Source organism: Liolophura sinensis, chromosome 9 (genome assembly GCF_032854445.1).
Source record: "Liolophura sinensis isolate JHLJ2023 chromosome 9, CUHK_Ljap_v2, whole genome shotgun sequence".
Lineage (NCBI taxonomy): Eukaryota > Metazoa > Mollusca > Polyplacophora > Chitonida > Chitonidae > Liolophura > Liolophura sinensis.
The window spans coordinates 2,542,787-2,565,891 of NC_088303.1; the positions used below are offsets into that span (position 1 = coordinate 2,542,787).

The 23,105-nt window shown below is 41.1% G+C and overlaps 1 protein-coding gene across 1 annotated transcript in view; it reads right to left on the reverse strand.

Moving 5' to 3' along the window:
• Positions 1–9,086: 9,086 nt before the first annotated feature.
• The window catches only part of LOC135475944 (guanine nucleotide-binding protein G(s) subunit alpha), a 69,438-nt gene continuing 55,419 nt past the window's right edge, over positions 9,087–23,105 (reverse strand). Inside the window, exons 7-11 of the mRNA XM_064755915.1 lie at positions 17,438–17,511; positions 16,150–16,329; positions 13,071–13,201; positions 12,339–12,406; positions 9,087–11,693 (exon numbers count right to left, since the gene is read on the reverse strand). Of these exons, the coding sequence (XP_064611985.1) occupies positions 11,547–11,693; positions 12,339–12,406; positions 13,071–13,201; positions 16,150–16,329; positions 17,438–17,511 (600 nt within the window). The 3' untranslated portion in view covers positions 9,087–11,546. The remainder of the gene's footprint in view (positions 11,694–12,338; positions 12,407–13,070; positions 13,202–16,149; positions 16,330–17,437; positions 17,512–23,105) is intronic.

Genomic DNA, 23,105 nt, shown 5'->3' on the forward strand with positions numbered 1-23,105 from the left:
ACGTCTCACTGGAGGGATGAAGCGCAGAATGAAAGCTGTCATCCGGACTAATGGGGGCTATTACGCGCTATTAACCTTTAGCTCTAGGGATGTGTTCTACACACTCAAAGTGACATTTTTACTTAAACATTTACGCCCTATGAAGCCAGATTAACTCTGAAGTTCAATACTTACAAACCACTTTTACTTGGTGAAAAATACACTTTTGATTTGGCTAACGATATCCCGAATTTAATCGAAAATGAATTTCATAAGAACTTCTTTCATTTGCAGTGTGAAAGTTCTTTGAAGAGTATCACTTTGATTTTCATTTCATAAAATTAAAAATTCTTTTGTTGAGAAGTGGGATTTCACATTACAATATCTCTATCTCAGAGGTTTCCTTCAAAGATGCTCGTTGGCAGAATACCTGCTAATTATTTCACTCATTCAGAAATGTGACACTAGCTCATATCCAGCTGGATGATGTTTGGATACCACGAGACAATGGGATGTGCCAGGTGAAAGAAAATGAAAAAATGCAACCATTTGATGTGCCTTGTTAGAGCAGCTGAAACATGAGGCCATTGGATGAGCCATGTTAGAGTAACTGGAAACACGAGACCATCGCATGCACCATGTTAGAGCGACTGGAAACATGAGACCATGACATGTGCCATGTTTGAGTAACTGGAAACATGAGACCATGGCCCATGACCTATGTTTGAGCAACTGGAAACATGAGGCCATGGCCCATGAGCTATGTTTGAGCGACTGGAAACACGAGACCATGACATGTGCCATGTTAGAGCAAAATGGAAACATGAGACCATGGCCCATGAGCTATGTTTGAGCAAATGGAAACATGAGGCCATGGCCCATGATCTATGTTTGAGCAACTGGAAACATGTTGCCATGGGATGTGCCATGTTAGAGCAACTGGAAACACGAGACCATGGCCCATGAGCTATGTTAGAGCAACTGGAAAGATGAGACCATGGGATGTGCCATGTTAGAGCAACTGGAAAGATGAGACCATGGGATGTGCCATGTTAGAGCAACTGAAAACATGAGGCCATGGCATGTGCCATGTTAGAGTGACTGAAAACATGAGACTATGACATGTGCCCCGTTAGAGTGACTGAAAACATGAGACCATGGGATGTGCCATGTTAGAGCAACTGGAAACAGGAGGCCATGACATGTGCCATGTTAGAGCAACTGGAAAGATGAGACCATGGGATCAGCCAGGTGAGAGCAACTGAAAACATGAGGCCATGGCATGTGCCATGTTAGAGTGTCTGGAAAGATGAGACCATGACATGTGCCATGTTAGAACAACTGGAAACATGAGGCCATGGGATGTGCCATGTTAGAGCAACTGGAAACACGAGACCATGGGATGTGCCATGTTAGAGCAACTGAAAACATGAGACCATGGGATGTGCCATGTTAGAGCAACTGAAAACACGAGACCATGGCCCATGAGCTATGTTTGAGCAACTGGAAAGATGAGACCATGGGATGTGCCATGTTAGAGCAATTGGAAACAGGAGGCCTTGACGTACCATGTTAGAGCAACTGTAAACATGAGGCAATAGGATGCGCCATGTTAGAGCAACTGAAAACATGAGGCCATGGCATGTGCCATGTTAGAGTGACTGGAAACATGAGACCATGACATGTGCCATGTTAGAACAACTGGAAACATGAGGCCATGGGATGTGCCATGTTAGAGCAACTTGAAACACGAGACCATGGGATGTGCCATGTTAGAGCAACTGAAAACATGAGACCATGGGATGTGCCATGTTAGAGCAACTGGAAAGATGAGACCATGGGATGAGCCAGGTGAGAGCAACTGGAAACATGAGACCATGACGTACCATGTTAGAGCAACTGAAAACATGAGGCCATGGGATGTGCCAGGTGAGAGCAACTGAAAAAATGAGACCATGGCAAGTGCCATGTTAGAGCAATTGGAAACATGAGGCCATGACACGTGCCATGTTAGAGCAACTGGAAAGATGAGACCATGGGATGTGCCATGTTAGAGCAACTGGAAAGATGAGACCATGACATGTGCCATGATAGAACAACTAGAACCATGAGACCATGACGTACCATGTTAGAGCAACTGAAAACATGAGGCCATGGGATGTGCCAGGTGAGAGCAACTGAAAACACGAGGCCATGACATGTGCCATGTTAGAGCAACTGGAAAGATGAGACCATGGGATGTGCCATGTTAGAGCAACTGGAAACAGGAGGCCATGACATGTGCCATGTTAGAGCAATTGGAAACAGGAGGCCATGACATGTGCCATGTTAGAGCAACTGAAAACATGAGGCCATGGGATGTGCCAGGTGAGAGCAACTGGAAACATGAGGCCATGACATGTGCCATGTTAGAGCAACTGGAAAGATGAGACCATGGGATGTGCCATGTTAGAGCAACTGGAAACAGGAGGCCATGAAATGTGCCATGTTAGAGCAACTGAAAACATGAGACCATGGGATGTGCCATGTTAGAGCAACTGGAAAGATGAGACCATGGCATGTGCCATGTTAGAGCGACTGGAAAGATGAGACCATGACATGTTAGAGCAATAGGAAACAGGAGGCCATGGGATGTGCCATGCTAGAGCAACTGAAAACATGAGACCATGGGATGTGCCATGTTAGAGCAACTGAAAACACGAGACCATGGGATGTGCCATGTTAGAACAACTGAAAACATAAGGCCATGGGATGTGCCATGTTAGAGTGACTGGAAATATGAGACCATGACATGTGCCATGTTAGAGCAATTGGAAACAGGAGGCCATGGGATGTGCCATGCTAGAGCAACTGAAAACACGAGACCATGGGATTTGCCATGTTAGAGCAACTGAAAACACCAGACCATGGGATGTGCCATGTTGGAGCAACTGGAAAGATGAGACCATGGGATGTGCCATGTTAGAGCAATTGGAAAGATGAGACCATGACATGTGCCATGTTAGAGCAACTGGAAACATGAGACCATGACATGTGCCATGTTAGAGCAACTGAAAACATGAGGCCATGGGATGTGCCATGTTAGAGCAACTGGAAAGATGAGACCATGGGCTGTGCCAAGTTAGAGTGACTGGAAACATGAGACCATGACATGTGCCATGTTAGAGCAACTGGAAAGATGAGACCATGACCTCATGTTAGAGCAACTGGAAAAATGAGACCATGGGATGTGCCATGTTAGAGCAACAGGAAACACGAGACCATGGGATGTGCCATGTTAGAGTGACTGGAAACATGAGGCCATGGGATGTGCCATGTTAGAGTGACTGGAAACATGAGACCATGACATGTGCCATGTTAGAACAACTGGAAACACGAGACCATGACATGTGCCATGTTAGAACAACTGAAAACATGAGACCATGGGATGTGCCATGTTAGAACAACTGGAAACATGAGGCCATGGGATGTCCCATGTTAGAACAACTGGAAAGATGAGACTATGGGATGAGCCAGGTGAGAGCAACTGAAAACATGAGACCATGGGATGTACCATGTTAGAGCAACTGGAAACACAAGACCATGACATGTGCCATGTTAGAGCAACTGAAAACATGAGACCATGGGATGTGCCATGTTTGAGCGACTGGAAACATGAGGCCATGGCATGTGCCATGTTAGAGTGACTGGAAACATGAGACCATGGGATGTGCCATGTTAGAGCAATTGGAAAGATGAGGCCATGGGATGTGCCATGTTAGAGCGACTGGAAACATGAAGCCATGGCATGTGCCAGGTTAGAGCAATTGGAAACACGAGTCCATGACATGTACCATGTTAGAGCAACTGGAAACATGAAACCATGGCATGTGCCATGTTAGAGCAACTGGAGACATGATGTTTTATCCCTCATTCCCTTTTGCACTGAAGAGTAAAAGACAAAATAGAGCGCATGTGACATCAGCAGAAGAAAAAAAAGGCACCTCGGGATACAGAAATAATTTGTGCTTGATCGTTAAACTTGGCAGGATGTCATTGTTTTTGATTTTCTCAGTGCATTTGATTTTGCTTACTGTGAACTGTGATGCCTCAATTATGCAAAATGACACATTTTGCTTACTGTGAGCTGCGATGCCTCAGTTATGTAAAATTACCCATTTTGCTTACTATGAAGTGCTACGTCTCAGTTATTCAAAATGACACATTTTGCTTACTGTGAACTGCGACGCTTCAGTTATGCAAAATGACACATTTAAACTTATTGTGAGAGTTCTACCGATCTTACAAAGATGTTCTTAGATTTGTTTGAAGACATCCTAATGGAAAACTTACTTTTAGTACCAGATATAATAATTTCGTATATATTTCATATTTTGATATTTATTTCCTACTATTAATGCACTTTTTGGGAGAAAGTTTCTGTCACTAGTATACCATAATATAGGATTGAACATGTGTGTCTAATCTAAGGCTGTTTCTACCTGAGCTATATGATGACTATTCCATATACCCCTGAACCTTAAATATAATATTTTCATCTCCACATGGACATAACATTTGGTTTGTCATTTAATACCAAGCCCTAGAAGTTTTGTTACTTAGAGTGCTGGTTTTCAGATTTACAGGTGAAGGAAACCTGGTCAGCCTGAGCCACCCGCATGAACACACGAATTTCATATTTCTCGCAGACAAGCGACCTCCAATGAATGTTAAATTGTGAAAATGGCCAAACAAGTGTCTTTGACTGTTCATTATGAAGAGTGAGAGCAAGAGAATACAAATTCCCTCTTCATGGTTGGGTTTGAAACCACTCCACGGGTATCTTTGCCAGTAAAGGACAAGCATCTGAACCACGTGGCCAAGGTCCACTCTCACTGTAGCTGCCAAGTTCACATTTTCTTTGACTCGGATATACAAGCTAAAGCCTGAATATCACTATTCAGGCATGAGAATTGTCTTCTTTTGTGATGGATTTCCTCTTTATTCAAATAAAATTATGAGCTACGTGATGTACAGTTTCCTCTTTTTCATCCAGTGTCTGCCTCATCCCTGCCATTACACACAGAAGCCCAAGTAGCCACAATATTCAGTGTGTACAAGTTCAATCCTCAAATCACTTCACACACATTAAAGTGTTCTTGAACAAGTGACAAAACAACTCCTTCAGGTTTCTTTAATAGGAAATTTGTTTATTTTTACAATACAGACAATAGACACATTGTTGAGAAGGAAAATCACATCAGCAGAAGTAAGTAGCATGGGGTGGGGAGTGGAAATAAAACTACCGCAGTGAATAAACTACTTCTGTTCCAGAAAAACTTGCAGGTTGCTAGGCTTGTCCCCCCTTAACACAGATACTTTACACAAGAGGGAAGGGGAGGTAAATATTAGGCCCTGTAACGCCCAGTTACTGTGCTCCAGAATGACGGTGTGCCAGGCAACCAGCCCTGGGGGCACACACTCACAAAAGGCCTGACAAAATATAACTTGTCTGCATGGAAAGAGCACTGAATGACAAGGAACAGGTAATTGCTTTAAAAAAATGGAAAGGAAAAAAAATAAAAGAAGAGAAGAAAACCCAAACAAAACAAAAGACTGGGGTGTCCAATACTAAAAGATAAAAGCATAGAATAGGTATTATTTTATCTTCGCACAATGAAAACACCACACATTCTCATTTATGCACAAAGTATCTGAGTTTCCCCCCATCATATATACAAGGAAATTTTGTGTTAGACATGGGTGGGGGTGGGGGTGGGGGTGGGGGGGACTGATCAGTCATCCACACTTTAAGAATAAAGGATCTGACGAGTCCTGTTTGAGGAGAGACGGTCAGGTACCTGTCTTACAGTTCATAGTCAATGTGAATACTCCAATCGTGGAACAATGTTCAGCCATGAACACTTCTTACAGTATCTGGTCAAGTCCCATATAAAATACCCATCCCTGTCGCCCCCCTACCCCCTCTAAAACGAACCCACCCACCAAACAACCACCCACCCACCAACAATAAACACCATCACAATGCCCATGGCTCCTTAAGGTGACGTGAACGTAAGTGGAAGTTAAGGCAACGCATACCAAGCGTGGGTTATCTCCCTTTGTGATATCTTGTCCCTATTACTTGTAAATACTGGACTCGGCACACACAAAGGAAGTGCCACCAGGTATTAGTTTCCATCTGCAGGTAGAAAGTATACAGCACATCCATACCTATGGCAGATTAATCTAATGTCCAGGCACACTGCTTTTCTGCACCTATGTTGTATCACTGTGTGTCTACTCAGACACACAAGTATATAAATAAGCATCAGTACATGCCACCAGCTTCCCTCAACTTCGCCTGTTTCTTGCCTGCCTTCATATAAATGATCTGATGTTCTGTAGGCTTGAGAACATACTATGCGGCCATAAATTGTCACCTGAAATTTGCATACCGCTACTGTTATATCATGATGTTTTCTCCACCCCCAAATTATCAACATGGTTAATTCTGTATCCATTGAAATGATGGATGCACTAACAACAGATCAGGCAAAGTTGCCCGTTAGTAGTTTACCCTGGGGACTGGTGATGCATACAACAGTTAAGTACAGGAAGGAAGAGAAGGCGTTATGTTAAAAGTCAATCCACCTGGCCGTCAGCTTCGACATGTCCGCTCAAATAATTACCTATTCACATTTTACCTGCAGGTACCTTTATTTTCAATTTCAGAAGTAAAACCCATTTCAATTCACCCCACGCGCCTACACCCCCAACCCCCACCCCGCCACGCTAATAACCACTGCAACAATACTGAAAACAAGGCTGGCCCCAGGGCACCCAAGCCATTTCCATTCTCAGGATACAGATAGTCACAAAGCCCATTTGATAATAGGTTACCTCCATGTGAACAATATACCGGTGCTGCCTATAGTTGTATCTGCCGCCAAAATTTCCACATGACTTCAACATTTCAGATTAGGATTTGTATGTCAATATCACCATTTTTAATACACGATTTATATATGTGTAACACTTTTGGCTGTGTTCTTCTGTGAAAATTCTACTGAAGAAATCAGTTTTTACTCAGTCAATCATATCCTGTAACTCCTTATAAAATGTAGTACAACTACTACAAACAGAAACAGTGGTAACAATACTTTTTTGATTTTATTTTTTTCAAAATTACTATCCCTCTTTACTGTGTTATAAGTTGAAAGGTGTCTGGTGATTGGCTAATGGTTTTGATCATGTCACCTGACCTTAGCTACAATGAAGCATATTCAACAATGCAGAACTCTAGGGTATAGAACACTTAAGAAGAGAGGTCAGCATTGCTATAGTGCTGGTCGCTACTGAATGCTGCACCGCCAATACTTGCATATCACATCACGCTGTCTTTGCCACAGCTACTATACACCCCCTCCCCCTTCCCTTCCCCTCCCTTAAAGCAGCTATACCACTGATTTTGGGGAAAAAATCTATATTCACTAATCAAACCAAATTTGTATTAACCACGATTAGCTCAAATTATTGCCTTTCAATTTCAACTATCAGACTCGTATTATTTATGCTTCTAAAATTTGAAAAAGTCACAATGCAACCCACTTTATAAAGTTTAAAAACTTAATTACTGTACAGATTTTGAACGGTTACACAACCACAGACGAGGCTGATATTTTGTGAAAGGTAATTAATTGGGTTATTTTAAAATAATAGCTGTATTTGTGCTCATTGATTTTTGTCAAAGATGTCCTGTATACTCTTAACTCCCAATATGCACAGGTCACACCCTGATCCCATTATGCACAGTCCACAACCTGATCCCGGTATGCACAGGCCACACCCTGATCCTGGCATGCACAAGCTACACCCTGATGTAGCACAGGTCACACCCTGATCCTGGTATGCACTGGCCACACCCTGATCCCATTATGCACAGGCCACACCCTGATCCCATTATGCACAGGCCATACCCTGATCCTGGTATGCACAAGCTACACCCTGATCCCGGTATGCACAGTTCACACCCTGATCCAGGTATGTACAGGCCACGCCCTGATCCCGGTATGCACAGGTCACACTCTCATCCCAGTATGTACAGGCCAAACACTTATCCTGGTATGTACTGGCCACACCCTGATCCCGGTACGCACAGGCCACACCCTGATCCCGGTATGCACAAGCTACCCCCTGATCCCGGTATGCACATCTCACACCCTGATTCAGGTATGCACAGGCCACACCCTGATCCTGGTATGCACAAGCTACACCCTGATCCCGGTATGCACAGGTCATACTCTCATCTCAGTATGTACAGGCCAAACCCTTATCCTGGAATGTACTGGCCACACCCTGATCCAGGTATGCACAGGCCACACCCTGATACCGGTATGCACTGGCCACACCCTGATCCCAGTATGTACAGGCCATACCCTAATCCCGGTATGCACTGGCCACACCCTGATCCCGGTATGCAGTGGCCACACCCTGATCCCATTATGCACCGACCACACCCTGATCCCAGTATGCACAGGCCACACCCTGATCCCGGTATGCACTGGCCACACCCTGATCCTGGTATGCACAGGTCACAATCTCATCCCGATATGTACAGGCCACACCCTGATCCCGGTATGCAGAGGCCACACCCTGATCCCGGTATGCACTGGCCACACCCTGATCCTGGTATGCACAGGTCACACCCTGATCCTGGTATGTACAGGTCACACCCTGACCCCGGTATGCAGATGCCACACCCTGATCCCGGTATGCACTGGCCACACCCTGATCCTGGTATGCACAGGTCACACCCTGATCCCGGTATGCAGAGGCCACACCCTGATCCCGGTATGCAGAGGCCACACCCTGATCCTGGTATGCACAGGTCACACCCTGATCATGCAAATGCAAAGCTTTCATCAATTTTGAAGACCTCTTCATAGCTAGAAATTTTGTAATAGTATAAATAAAGGTCTTAAAAGTTATATTCTTATATATTTATTTATATAACAGAAATGTATTCTATTACCAGTTCCCCCGTAACACTGCTCTTCACTGTCTGAAGTCCCACCCCACCTTCCCTTATTCACTGTAATGACAATTATTACACATTTTCCCCCTTGCCACACCAAATCCTCTCCCAATTTCCTGATAAAAATGCCCCCCCCCCCCCCAATGCATTTACCCCCAAACTTCGTGTTTATTGCAAACAAAGGGCAAGTTACATGTAGTAGAGAGAAGTAATCCATACCAGTCATGTACAAGGGAATAATATGGGGGGGGGGGGGGGTCAGGGTAAATTTAGGGCTGTTCCATGGGTAGCATTTAAAGCTTCCAAGATACAGCATCAATTATCTCTGCGGAAACTACCCAAATGCCTGAATGAAAGATGTCTCAGAAGCAGATATACAGCCGCGTGAAATATATGTATAATGTGGCTGATTTGCTTTAGAAGAGTAACCCTATCTGTCCTTACACACACGTTAAGAGAGGGAGAGGGAGGCAGAGTGGAGGGGAAAACCTTAACCTTACACACTCAAAACATCCTTCTGTGACAAAAGAGTGTACATAAAAAACACAAAACATGTAATACCCATGTTATCTAAGTCAGTGCTTAAAAGGTCTGGAGTTTTACCTCCTTTTTTTTTTTACAAGAAAACCAGTGACAGAATTTACAGCGTAAAATCTAATCAATCTTGTAGTAACTGTTACACATTAAGGCAAGCTCAGCTACTTTGGGAGCCTGAAGTACATGTAGTTAGTACTGTCAACAGAGCTAAACAGCCAGTTAAAATCTCCACCAGTCACAGAGTGGTCAAAACACAATCAGCTTCACAACAGTCTATACAAAGTTACCTCCCCTTGTCTATCTGTACAGTGTGAAAACAACATGTCACTTAGTATGAGCAAAATGTAATCGTCATTCATGACAATTAGGGTAGAACTCATTCAAACTCACCAATCAGAATACGTCTAATATTTTAACAAATTTTAACAAAATAGCAGACCATTCACCGGTTCACTTTGGCATGACAGATCATGGCAGAAAGGAAAAAAATAAGACACAGGCTAGGGGTCTGAAAAGAGAAAGGGGAAGGTGGGTGTTGTATCTGTAATTTTCTTTCTGATGGTTTACCACAGATATTGCTTGACTTTAACCCATGCAGCTGTGGACAGAAGCAGGCAAAAACTAGGCTAACTATAACCTGACAAAGCTTCAACTATCCAAATTACCCATTAAGTGTAGAACCTGGCTGAGATGTGCAGGTCACATGAGCAGATCTGGAGGCTAGAGAGGCTGAGGGGAGGGGGTGAAGCAGGTCACGATATCAAACACATGGCAGTCCACCAAAAACTAGACACAACTGAGGACATGGTAGACTGGCCAGGAACCAAACATGTAGGGTAGGTTTACTGTGAAGTTAAGCCATATCTATAGGTCTACTGTAATGTACACTTTTTACAAACATACAGCAAAATAAAATCATGAAGACTGACTGGGATTATCAGACTCACATCAAAGACACAGAAAATGGTGTTTAAATAAAAAGACATGACGCTCTTTCTTACACTAGTCCATAAGTTCGACAGGCATAGTAACTGGGGTATTAGGCGATGTAACGCAGTACCAAGACAGCATCCAGGACATCTAACCCCGTATCCGTGACAACGAATGAGGGGGCGCCCCAGATTTGCAGTGAGAGCTGGTCAATGATCGTGGGCTTGAATGTGGTTTCATTGTTAGAAATAATGTACACTTTGTTAGCATCCAGCAGAGTTTGGACACAGGCTTTACCCACCGTCGGATGGCTGAGATTAACTCAGCTCATCACCCCTCTCTATATGTACAGGGGATCTTCCAAATGCAACTGCATCAAAATTTAGTCTCCAGAGTTTTCTTTCCGTGCACAAAAACTGACCAGCCAGTTTTCATTGAAATGTTAAAACAGAAAAGCCACGACCACATTTGACATGGGCCCTGTCAGGTGGATACGCTATGAATGGCCCAGGAACCCGGTCTTGTTTTATAGGCAGTCAATGTGAGGAGGTTGCCCTGTACACACCATAGCTGAAGAAGTGATATGTTCAAAGAGCTCAGACACCGTGTAACACAGACATCAGTATGCCTCCTGTTGGCTCTGCAAAGTCTGCCGGGGATACAGGCGGGTGCAGCTCTCCACAGCTCCACTGTGTACCTTTCTGCCCCACTAGATGGTGCTGTCCTCCGTAAGACAAACATTTCTGGTTGCATGATATGGGCCCGTTTCACCAAAGATTATTAGTCCCTCATTAAAATTAATTCGCATCTGACAATATGTTCACATATGCTTCAACTCTTTTTTTTTAAAACCATAAAAATCGTCTTCTACAGCCGTAATCCCTTATACTCATCAGAACTGCCCGTTCAGGGGTTTGTCCAATCAGAGCACTTGTTACATACACAGCCAGAAAACCAAGAGCCCCATGTCAACGACGAGGCTGATGATTGGCTGCTTGCAATTTGTTAAGATACACATGTACACAGCATAAGTTACACGTAGCAATGCGTCCTGCTCGCTCGTGCACATGCTCTCCTGACACGATCACAGTAACTCATATTGGCGCAGATGCATCCTTTGGATAATGTCTCGACAATCGTTGAATACCCTCCGGATGTTTTCTGTGTCCACCGCACATGTGAAATGAGGGTAGCAGTAGTGCCGGTCATCTGGACTTGCAGTACTTATTCGCTGTGGACACAAACAATGGACACGATAAAGGATCTCTGATAAAAATAAAACTCCTACAGATATCCTGAACCAGGTGTGCTTTCCACCCATAATCCAGGCCGCCCTCATTACCTTTTTCACACAGACCTTGTTTTCAAAATGCAGTACTGTCCAGTTTTAGCTATTCGCTTGACAGTTGTTTGTCACGCTTAAAATTTTTTCACTTATACAATGTCAGTCTGATTTTGGTTGGAGGACACTGGAGTCCTTAGAGTAAACTACCAGCCACTAGCAAGTTACTGATGAACTCTCCAATGTGTGCCATGCCCTAAATCCTTAATACAACTTTATATGCAATGTGAAAATATAATTCATAAGATTGTGAAGACTGTTGATAGGGGGCACATATAAGCTTCACAAAAACTATAGAAACTGATCCAGAATCAGCTAATATTCCTCTAATATGATAGAACATTCACCACATATAGTGTTCATGGTACTAGAGGAAGACCAGTGGCCAGCCAATGCCATGCCAGACCACAAAAAGAGAGCACCAAAAACCACTTACTGTTTCCATTGGAAAAACAGCTAGCTACTGTCTGGTTTTCTCTTGGAATACCACACGGTTCAAGATAGGTTTGAACCTTGAAATTCTGATTCACTCACCAGAAATTCATCTCGGATAAAGTATTTGGCCCGTACCACTTCAACATCATCACCAGGCTCCACCATAGCTGCAACAACAAAACACAAACGTTCATCAGTTGATTGATTGACTTGTTTGTTGCTTAATGCCATACTAAAGAATTTTTCATTTCTATGATGATGGTCATATTTTATGTGTGGAGAAAATCAAACGTCCGGCTGCACAAACAGCAACTCCACATCATCGTTTGCTTATTGTGATGACGGCCCAACAAGCTGTGACAGTGTCTGAAAGACCTTCACAAAAACCAGCAAAACTGCTAAAATGCCAAAAAAATTGCACATTAGATGAAGATTGAATTTACAAACTGAATGCTCTATTGTAACCAAAGAAGGTGTTATAGTCCTTAAAGAGCCTTAAATTAGTTTCAGCAATATACAAAAACTTGAGTAAATCTGTGTAAAAATGCTGCAGATTTTACTTATTTAGTTGATTGCTTTTAATCCACATAATTAAGTATTTTTCACTTATACGATGCTTGTCAGTTTCATAGGTGGTGGAAACTGGAGTCCTTGGGGTTAAACCACCAACCTTTGGCAAGTTGCTGATGACTTCCCCACTTGATGCGTAATATGTATGCTGTTAGTGGAAGACAACTGGTCTTCAACGACAGACTTGAGTAAATCTGTGTGAAAATGCTACTGATATAAACATGAGCCTACAGGTTCTTTACTGTCTGTCACGTGACTTACCGTCACCAGGAGTTTGGTAGTGGATAAAATCTGGGAAGTACTCCTCAATTTTTGATTTGCCTGCCTTGATCTTCTCTGCCAATAAATCCTGCTTGTTAAGGAATAAAATCACTGAGATTGTTCGCAGCCATCTACAAGGTAAAAAAATAGCAGTGTGATTGAATATTTTCTACACTAACCCACAATAGTTCTCGCAAATTTAGATTTTGTTAAACCAAGGCATTATATGGTATATGTGTGTATATACGTATGCATGGGGTTTAGCGTCATTCTTAATTTCTCTGTCACACGACGAGGAGTCCTTAGGTTTGTGTACAGATACTGTGTCTTCTTATGGCAGGGTGAGTCCATGCCGCCAAAGTAAACACCAGATATGACACACCATAAAGTCCCATTAAACTGATTTTGAATCACTTCAAGGTCGACACAATCAAGCATTCACCAATAAATGCTTCTGGAAGTTTTTTTGTCTTAAACTCTAAACCATGATGATATTGGTTTACATCATAATCCGCTTCACTGAGTGTATCTAAATGTGGTGCCGGTGTGGCATGACATTTAATGTCCGTTTCACCGAGTGTATGTTACTAAATGTGGTGCCAGTGTGGCGTGACATTTAATGTCTGTTTCACTGGGTGTCTGTTATTAAATGTGGTGCCGGTGTGGCGTGACATTTAATGTCCGTTTCACTGAGTGTATGTTACTAAATGTGGTGCGGGTGTGGCGTGACATTTAATGTCTGTTTCACTGGGTGTCTGTTACTAAATGTGGTGCCGGTGTGGTGTGACATTTAATGTCTGTTTCACTGGGTGTCTGTTACTTAATGTGGTGCCGGTGTGGCGTGACATTTAATGTCCATTTCACTGGGTGTTTGTTGCTAAATGTGGTGCCTGTGTGGCATGACATTAACATTTGAGGGGTGATCAATCCCCACAACTCACCTTAAATTAGATTCATTTATTTTATTTTTAACTTTATTTATTCATCGTATAGTTCAGTACATTAGGACGCGAATATCTTTCAAGAAGCTGGAGGGAGGGAATAAAGTCTTATGGACTTGTTCTATCCCAATAGTTATACAACTTATCCCAAGATATAGATCCACAGGAAACCACAAAATAGCAATAACACATAAATAAATACAAAAGGCCATATATGTTCTTTGTAAAGTATGATAGGTGTAGGGGGGCTTATGACGAGTTCGAAAATACTAAGCATAGTTATATTTTCCATTTCTTCAGGTCATTAATGATGGGCCGTGCACTAACAAGAACCGGGCTAGTAGATAAGAGTATATGAACCTAAAGTCTTGAGTTACATGGGGCTCATTAGGTTAATAAGGAATTTGCGTTCAATATGCTGAACTTGCACAAAGTCTCTCCTTACAGGATTATCTATGTCCTCCTTACAGGATTATCTATGTCCTCCTTACAGGATTATCTATGTCCTTCTTCACATTATTATTTATGTCCCTCCTTACGTGATTATCTGTCCTCCTTCCATGATTATCTATGACCCTCCTTACAGGATTACCTATATCCTCCTAACAAGATTATCTGTCCTCCTTACAGGAATATCTATGTCCCTCCTTACAGGAATATCTATGTCCCTCCTTACAGGATTATCTATGCCCCTCTTTACAGAATTATCTATGTCCCTCCTTACAGGATTATCTATGACCCTCCTTACAGGATTATCTATGTCCCTCCTTACAGGATTATCTATGTCCTTCTTCACATTATTATCTATGTCCCTCCTTACAGGATTATCTATGTCCTCCTTCCATGATTATCTATGACCCTCCTTACAGGATTATCTATATCCTCCTAACAAGATTATCTGTCCTCCTTACAGGAATATCTATGTCCCTCCTTACAGGATTATCTATGTCCCTCCTTACAGGATTATCTATGTCCCTCCTTACAGGATTATCTATGTCCTCCTTACAGGATTATCTATGTCCTTCACATTATTATTTATGTCCCTCCTTACGTGATTATCTGTCCTCCTTCCATGATTATCTATGACCCTCCTTACAGGATTATCTATATCCTCCTAACAAGATTATCTGTCCTCCTTACAGGAATATCTATGTCCCTCCTTACAGGAATATCTATGTCCATCCTTACAGGATTATCTATGACCCTCCTTACAGGATTATCTATATCCTCCTAACAAGATTATCTGTCCTCCTTACAGGAATATCTATGTCCTTCCTTACAGGAATATCTATGTCCCTCCTTACAGGATTATCTATGTCCCTCCTTACAGAATTATCTATGTCCCTCCTTACAGGATTATCTATGTCCCTCCTTACAGGATTATCTATGTCCCCCCCCCCCCCCCTTACAGGATTATCTATATCCTCCTAACAAGATTATCTGTCCTCCTTACAGGAATATCTATGTCCCTCCTTACAAGATTATCTATGACCCTCCTTACAGGAATATCTATGTCCCTCCTTACAAGATTATCTATGCCCCTCCTTACAGGATTATCTCTGTCCTCCTTAAAGAATTATCTATGTCCCTCCTTACAGGATTACCTATGACCCTCCTTACAGGATTATCTATAATCTATGTCCCTCTTTACAGGATTATTTATGTCCCTCCTTACAGGGTAATCTATATCCTCTTTACAAGATTATCTGTCCTCCTTACAGGAATATCTATGACCCTCCTTGCAAGATTATTCATGTCCCTCCTGGCAGGATTATCTATGACCCACCTTACAGGATTATCTATGACCCTCCTTACATGATTATCTATGTCCCTCCTTACAGGATTATCTATGCAGCCTGAGATAAGTTCCGCCAGTAAATCTGAATAAAATGTCCTGAACACGATTTCAAACAAATTCCTTGTGAAGGTAATTTGTGTTAAATGTGCAATTTTCCACACCATTAGATGTTCACAAAGTCTGACAATGACTGAGCTGGTAATTTGAAGAAAAACTGGACTTTAATGACAAAAATATGATGTGCTGTCGAGGGATAATTAAAACCAAGCAACACCAAGAGGTAAGCTTTATGGCTTTTTTTAGGGACTGGTAGTAATGGGTAACAAAAACAAACACTGACCTATTGTTCCAGATACTTTTGAAAAGTTCCAGGGATTCACGGAGTCTGTTTTGGCTGGGATCCTCCCTCAGTACAAGGTTGTAGCTGCTACATGCTGTGACGAAGATGATGGCCGTGACATCGTTGAAGCACTGGATCCACTTCCTTCTCTCATCTCTCTGCCCTCCCACGTCAAACATACTGCACAACAACAGCAACAGTTCATCACACAACATAGTAAAGAAAGCAGTCTTAGCAGGTTGGAGGTTTATTTTTTGGCTATATAGCTTCCAAATTTTCTTCGTGTAACATGCTTTACCCTACTTTGCAAGTCTTAGATTCTTGCAGTCTGTTTATTTATTTGATTGGTGTCTCATGCCGTACTCAAGAATATTTTCACTTGTACAAAAGTTATATATATTGTGGTGGAAGGGGAGGATGGGGGAGGGGGGTGTTTAACCCACGACCATCTGCAGGTTGCTGCAGATTTTTCCAATTATGGCCGGAAAGGAAGCCAACATGAGCTGGATTCACAACAACCCCATTGGTAAGAGGGCCATGGTGATTGCGCTGCACTGGTGTGCTAAACCCCTTGAGCATGGGGGCCCCTGCAGTCTTCTATGAAAGAAGTTGTAGGAATCTTTAACACTAAAACAGTTTACACAACACTGATGGAAGATAACTTGACAAAATGTAGCAGACTGAAAAATGTTGTTAGAGAACATTTAGCTTCTTTTCAGAGTCATACAGATCCTATTGACAATACAATAATTAAATTTCATAACTTGAATGTTATTCCCTTGGTTTATTGGTATTTTAAAGATATGCACATGTATGTAAGTATGTACATGTATATGTACAGATTTTCTCATCAGACACAGAAATGATCTCTCCTACACGTGACGGTAAAGTATACTAAAAGAATGACCTTTCCTTTCATCGGCTCATTAGCCATTTCTTAAACCAATTCTGAAGGAATGAATGACTGAATCAATGTTTTATGCTATAGCATCACAACACTGCATAAAGGATGGATCCAATTGCCATGTTGACATACACTGTCAATGTAACTTGTAACACACGGTGTAACATTCTGAAACTGACATCTCCATAATACAGGTACACACAGGAACTGAATAGCTGGTCTCATCAGCAACCAAATATCTACTCTGTACTGAGCATTCAGGTGACCTTCCTGATACCATTTCCTTGATTTTCTTGTATACATACCATACTTGTTCAACACTGTTACATATTAAGATGATCACAAATAATGCAGGAATTAAAAAAAAAAAATGTTCATACTTACTGAAAATTTACTTTATCAACAGTAAACTTTGTTTCAAATATCCCTGATGTTAAAACCCGACATCGCAATATATCCTGGAAGAAAAAAAAAATTATAAAAAATTATAAAAAAATCAGCCTTATTCCTGATATAGGTAATATACGGTATTGTATGCTATATATCATAAGGTTGTCAACAAGTTTTGCAAAATTGCCAAAAAAGTGGCAATACATGTGTGTTAAAACTGACATAAAAAAAGCTGAACTTTACCTATATGTAAGCTATCATATCTCCATTCTAATTATGCCCAGGAGATGAGCATAAGTGCTTCTGGTGGATTTTTAGAAAATTAAAACTTGGAATTATACTTTCATCATGTCAAAAATATTCTGGGGATAATCTTTAAGAAAACAATGTAAGTGGCTAAGGATTACCCCATTGCCAACCAGCACAGCTACACAGGACTTTATATCAGCTACATATCACTTGACAGGTACAACATTTAGCCCACACATGGAAGCAAGATCCCCATTTATCCTTAAAGGTGGAGAAAACATAAAAATGTCATAAAGTTCAGATGAAAGAGTACGAAGTTATTCCCAAATGTAGTCTTCAGTAGTTTTTCTGATTTTTCCTCACTTATTATTTTTCCTCAGAACATTATTATGCAACAACCATAAATACCTAAAGTTGGTCCCAAATACCCACCATACAAAAATATTTTCAAAGACCCTTTTCCCTTGAAAAAAAGTCCAAAAACATATTAAAGATCATATTTGCAAATAAGTCTTGACGCATTTTCATCTGATTTTGGCATCATTTTTATGTTTTCTTCTCCTTTAATGTTCAAATATCTTAAAATAGTACCATTTATTGTGAATTTACAGCGATTTTAATTACTGGTGGTATTTAAGATAAACTTTTAAAATTATTTATTCATCAGTGAAATCACAGTATTACCTTCACTGATAAAAATGATATCTTGACTAGTAAGATATCACTTTTGTTATTACATTTTACTATTACACTGCTGGAGACCTTGACAAATGACCCACGGCTGTCCTTGCTGGAAGTACTTTTGTACATGCCGTCTGCTACATTCACATCTGGATTTCACGTCTGCCGTGAAACCACATCACAATTCCGTGCAATATAGAGTTTGCCAAAAAAAAGGGGTAGAAATTCTTCATGTGCTTGATTTACGTAAATACCTATATTGCATTAGCATTAAGCACCTTTGTAGAATGTATAATTATTCACAGACAGCGTTTAAAACTGTAAAAAGGTTTTGTGAGTGCAGACGTGAACAAAATTGCAGCACACACGAACAGAATCAGAAATACGACAAAGATGGCACATTGCTTATTTTTTCACGCATGCAACAGATAAACTTATACGCATTTATATACATGCAGAGAAAACGTCCTGATGACAATTCGCGTCTTGTGGGTTATCGTTTCCACCTCTCAATCAAACAATATTTATGGTATATTTAACCTTCACTGTGCAATATCCTCTATAAAATGAACGACAATGTCCTTAAAATAATAAATATGATGTATTGTAAAACAATATAGACAAAAGTAATTTAATCATTTCTAGTCAAAGGCCTTTAACATACCTTACTATGTCATAGATACTATAAGGTCTAACTAGTAACATAATGCTCCTCAGGCTATCAAATCTTAATTTTTCTGTGCTCATATTTAATGACACAAAATTATTACTACATGGAGCACTACGGGAAGTCATTTTATCATACTTCAGTAGTTCATAATGTCAGTCTAAAAGACTTTTTCAGTCTGCGAGAATAAAACAAAATGTAGCCGCCCATCAACTCAGGGATAAGTTTTGTGTTTCGCTTTACTTTGTGAACAATCCAGATTTTAAAAAACAAAGGCACAAAGTATAAACTGAAGGTGACTTGAGATAAAGTTTTTCTTAGGAAGTGTATGTGTAACTATGCAAAGTGTTATAGCGCCCAAAAAGAAGCAAAAATTGTTAATTTACACATAATTTCATCTTTCAATCAGCTTAACAGTAAGCCCTGCCCCTCTAGAACACCTTTATCTACAATATTCTCTTTAAAATACTTGCCAGTCATAAACAGAAGATGTCAAACACAAAAATAATCTTTACAGTTTTAAGTGTTATGTTTGCTCCATCATAAATGTGTTTCTTTTTTTTTTCTTCCATTGGAACACATCCTGTACACAAGGTTATGCCCTAGTGAAAGCCTTTACAAGGTATGTTGTTAGAGAGATATGAAACACAGCACACTATCGGCAATGAATTCCAATCAGCCAATAAGAGGACAGAGACACATCAGCCGATTTGTTCTGTTCGGGTTTGTTTTTACATAATCTGACCAATCAGAATGACTGAGGCTAACAAGCCGCCAGGACTAGCGTATAGCAGGATCTGATGGCTAGGAGCATAGTTCATAGCCCTCTGAGGATAAATCAAGTGGGCCATCTCCAGCTAAATATAACTGGGGGTTCTTCATTCTCTACTTGGGAGGCATTATGCCCACCACACTCATTTCAAGGTCATCCCATCTGACAGGATGGCCTACAAAATGAACACTGCCCACAGTTAGGTCTAGTTTGAGGACAGGGAAATGATATATATGATGTACATGTAGGCCTAAAGTCAATATGCCTACAAAGTCCACAAGCTGTAGGTGAGTCGTTTGAATTATGCTCAGAAACACATCAGCTCAACAGTCAAGAAATGAAAATTCATCATATTTTTATTAAATGCAGGTGAAATTCCCAGGTAATGTCTGAACAGTTCAACAGTCATACCTGCACAATGAATTTCCACTACGTTGAGCATGAAGAATTTTAACCTAATGCACATTTAAACTTAAAAGTCAGTTTCACAGGTATTTATGTTGAAACGTTCACCCCATTTGAACAAATTTTTTGGTTTCGGCCTTTGTTTATAAGCCATTGGTACAGTCCAATCTCCGTAGACATTTCTATTGTACAGGCTAATTCAGAATGCAATCGCTATATAAAGCTTGGCTTATTACGCATTGCACAGGTGAGCACTCCTTCGGGCAACAATTGACTGAATCAGAGCATGGTCAAGTGACCAGGTATATTTAACGAAAAATGAATAGCGGAGGTTGAGGGAGAGAAAGGTATATAGTCAAGCTATGCGACACAATGCCTAAGGCTGCTCTATTTTGTTCTCTGCAGTCTAAAATTAGCTCTCCCCATTCAATGGGAAGAAATTCTTCCTGCATAGAGCAAGCAGTTACTGGCCCTTGGCTAGATGTGTACGACTGGAATTCCTACCTGGGTTCATACACAAGCTTGATCTAGTTTTATCAGACATTATACTGTGAGACATATCTCGCTAGATGGTATGTCAACTCCCAACTGGCTGGGTTCAAGTTACAACTACAACAGGGGGAGTAAAAAAGAGAAGAGAGGAGAGGGAAGAGTGGGGTAGGGGAGTGCATGAATGATAAGGGTTACACAAAGTGTGAAGGGGCCTATAAATATCCCACTGAGAGTTATAAATAGCTCACACCTTTGTGGACCATACTACAAGGGCTATGGTTTGGGTGGCTAGGGCGTGGTAGGCACTCCCCACTTAACAGGCCCTGTCATTTCACACCACTCAGGCATGACTTCAGCTGCAAAGCTCCACCAGTAACCAGGACATGGTGATACATTTTCACTTCCTGTTATGAGAAGTCGCACAAGTGCACAATGAATCACAGAAAAATATTCAATTTTCATAACTTGTTGATGGTTAGATTTTGTATGTGCTGTGAACTGTATAGAAGTGCAAATGCAGCACATTGTAATTCTTTTTTCCCATGCACTTAAAGTGCAAATTATCGTTACCTTATCAAAACTGGTTTCTGATGTAAGAAATAACACTGGACAGTCCATTACAGTCCTACCCTGTTCTTTACAAAAACTATTCAACAGTCAGAGTAAACGTAAGCAGAGAATAATCTGTGATGAAAATGTACGATGTTGCATGAAACTGTCTCTTCTGCTACTTCAAAAGAGAAAGCATTTGTATTTCCCCGGTTTTCAACAAGAGAGTAAGGAAAAGGCTGTACAAAGCATGTGAAATAAATAAAGACTGCAGTCTGCAGCTGGCAGTTAGCTATTCAATAGGGACAACTCATTATTTCTATAAATTATATAGTAAGCTATATCTAAATTAATACTACGCCTACATTATGCTTGGTACATTAATGACACTTAATGTGGGCTATCACGTGATGCCAATAATTCCCAATTCTGACACCAGGGGGCGCTTCTGTGAATAGCAGTCTATATAGCAGTTTCGCCCACACCTCCATTTAATGCAAGTTATCAAACACTCCCCTGGTGTTAGAATCGGGAATTATTAGCCTCGTTTGATAGCTTGCATTAAGTACCATTAAAGTATCATATATGGTGTCTGTAGGTGCAGTATTACTGGAGGTATGGGCCAGACTGTTATTCAGGCTACTATTCACAGAAGTGCCCCCTGGTGTTAGAATCAGGAATCACCACCTGATACCTCACATTAGGTGCCATTAATGTACACAGTATAATGTCTGTAGGTGCAGTACACATATCAATGGAGATATGGGCCAGGCTGCTATTCACTGAAGCGCACCCTGGTGTTAGAATCGGTAATTATTGCGTCACATGATAGCTTGCGTGAAGCACTATTGAAGTACAAAATATGATGTCATTAGGTGCAGTATTAATGAAGATATGGGCCAGGCTTCTATTCACTGAAGCGCACCCTGGTGTTAGAATCGGTAATTATTGGCATCACGTGATAGCCCACATTAAGTGCCATTAATGCACCGAGTATAATGCCTGTAGGTGCAATATTAATGGAGATATAGTTTAATATATATAATTTATAGAAATAATTATTTGTCCCTGTTGAATATTTAACAGCCAACTGCCAACCGCATTCTAGCTTCACTCACCTGTACAAAGCTGTTCATACAGAATTTTACTTGTAGCTGCCTAGCTCAATTTTGATTAGACAGAATTCAACTCTCAACTTTTCAGATATCACTGCCTTTTCTTATGCAAACTGAAAATTCTTGCTTCTCTATAAGCAATAACGTGCAATGAACTCAGTAACCCTCAACCATAGGTACAATTGCAAGAAATCAGTTTTGTTTGCAAGGTATTGGAGGCACAGGCCCAACGGAAAATAACATACATATACAGGTCAAAGCCGAGGTCAAAGCCGAGGTCAATTAAAAACGACGGGGTTCTTGTACAGGATGTGTAGGTGCCCATGTGATGCAAGCTCGCAGAAATGGCTTGAAGATTTTAAGTCTGCCACAAAATGTAACTTAAATGATCCCAATGACCTTGAAAAAATTGGCCAAGCTCAGCGAAAATGCAGAACAGTGTTTTTCCCAATGCACAAGTATGTAAAGGTTGCCATACATGAGAACGTGAGAGACAGCTCGACTAGTCGTATGTAGCTGGTCCCAGTCCCTGAGGGCCTTATGACTTTAAGACTGAGTTGCCGCGTTATTTCGCATACACGAATAGTTAGGGCCCGAAGCAACAGTAGAGTTCAGTTGAGCAGAGTCTTAAGCTCTCATGTAAGCCAAGCTTCAGTCCACAAGTGGAAACCAGGAGTACAAGAAGTAAACCAACGATAAACAGCAAGTAACTGAAGGACTTTACCACATGTG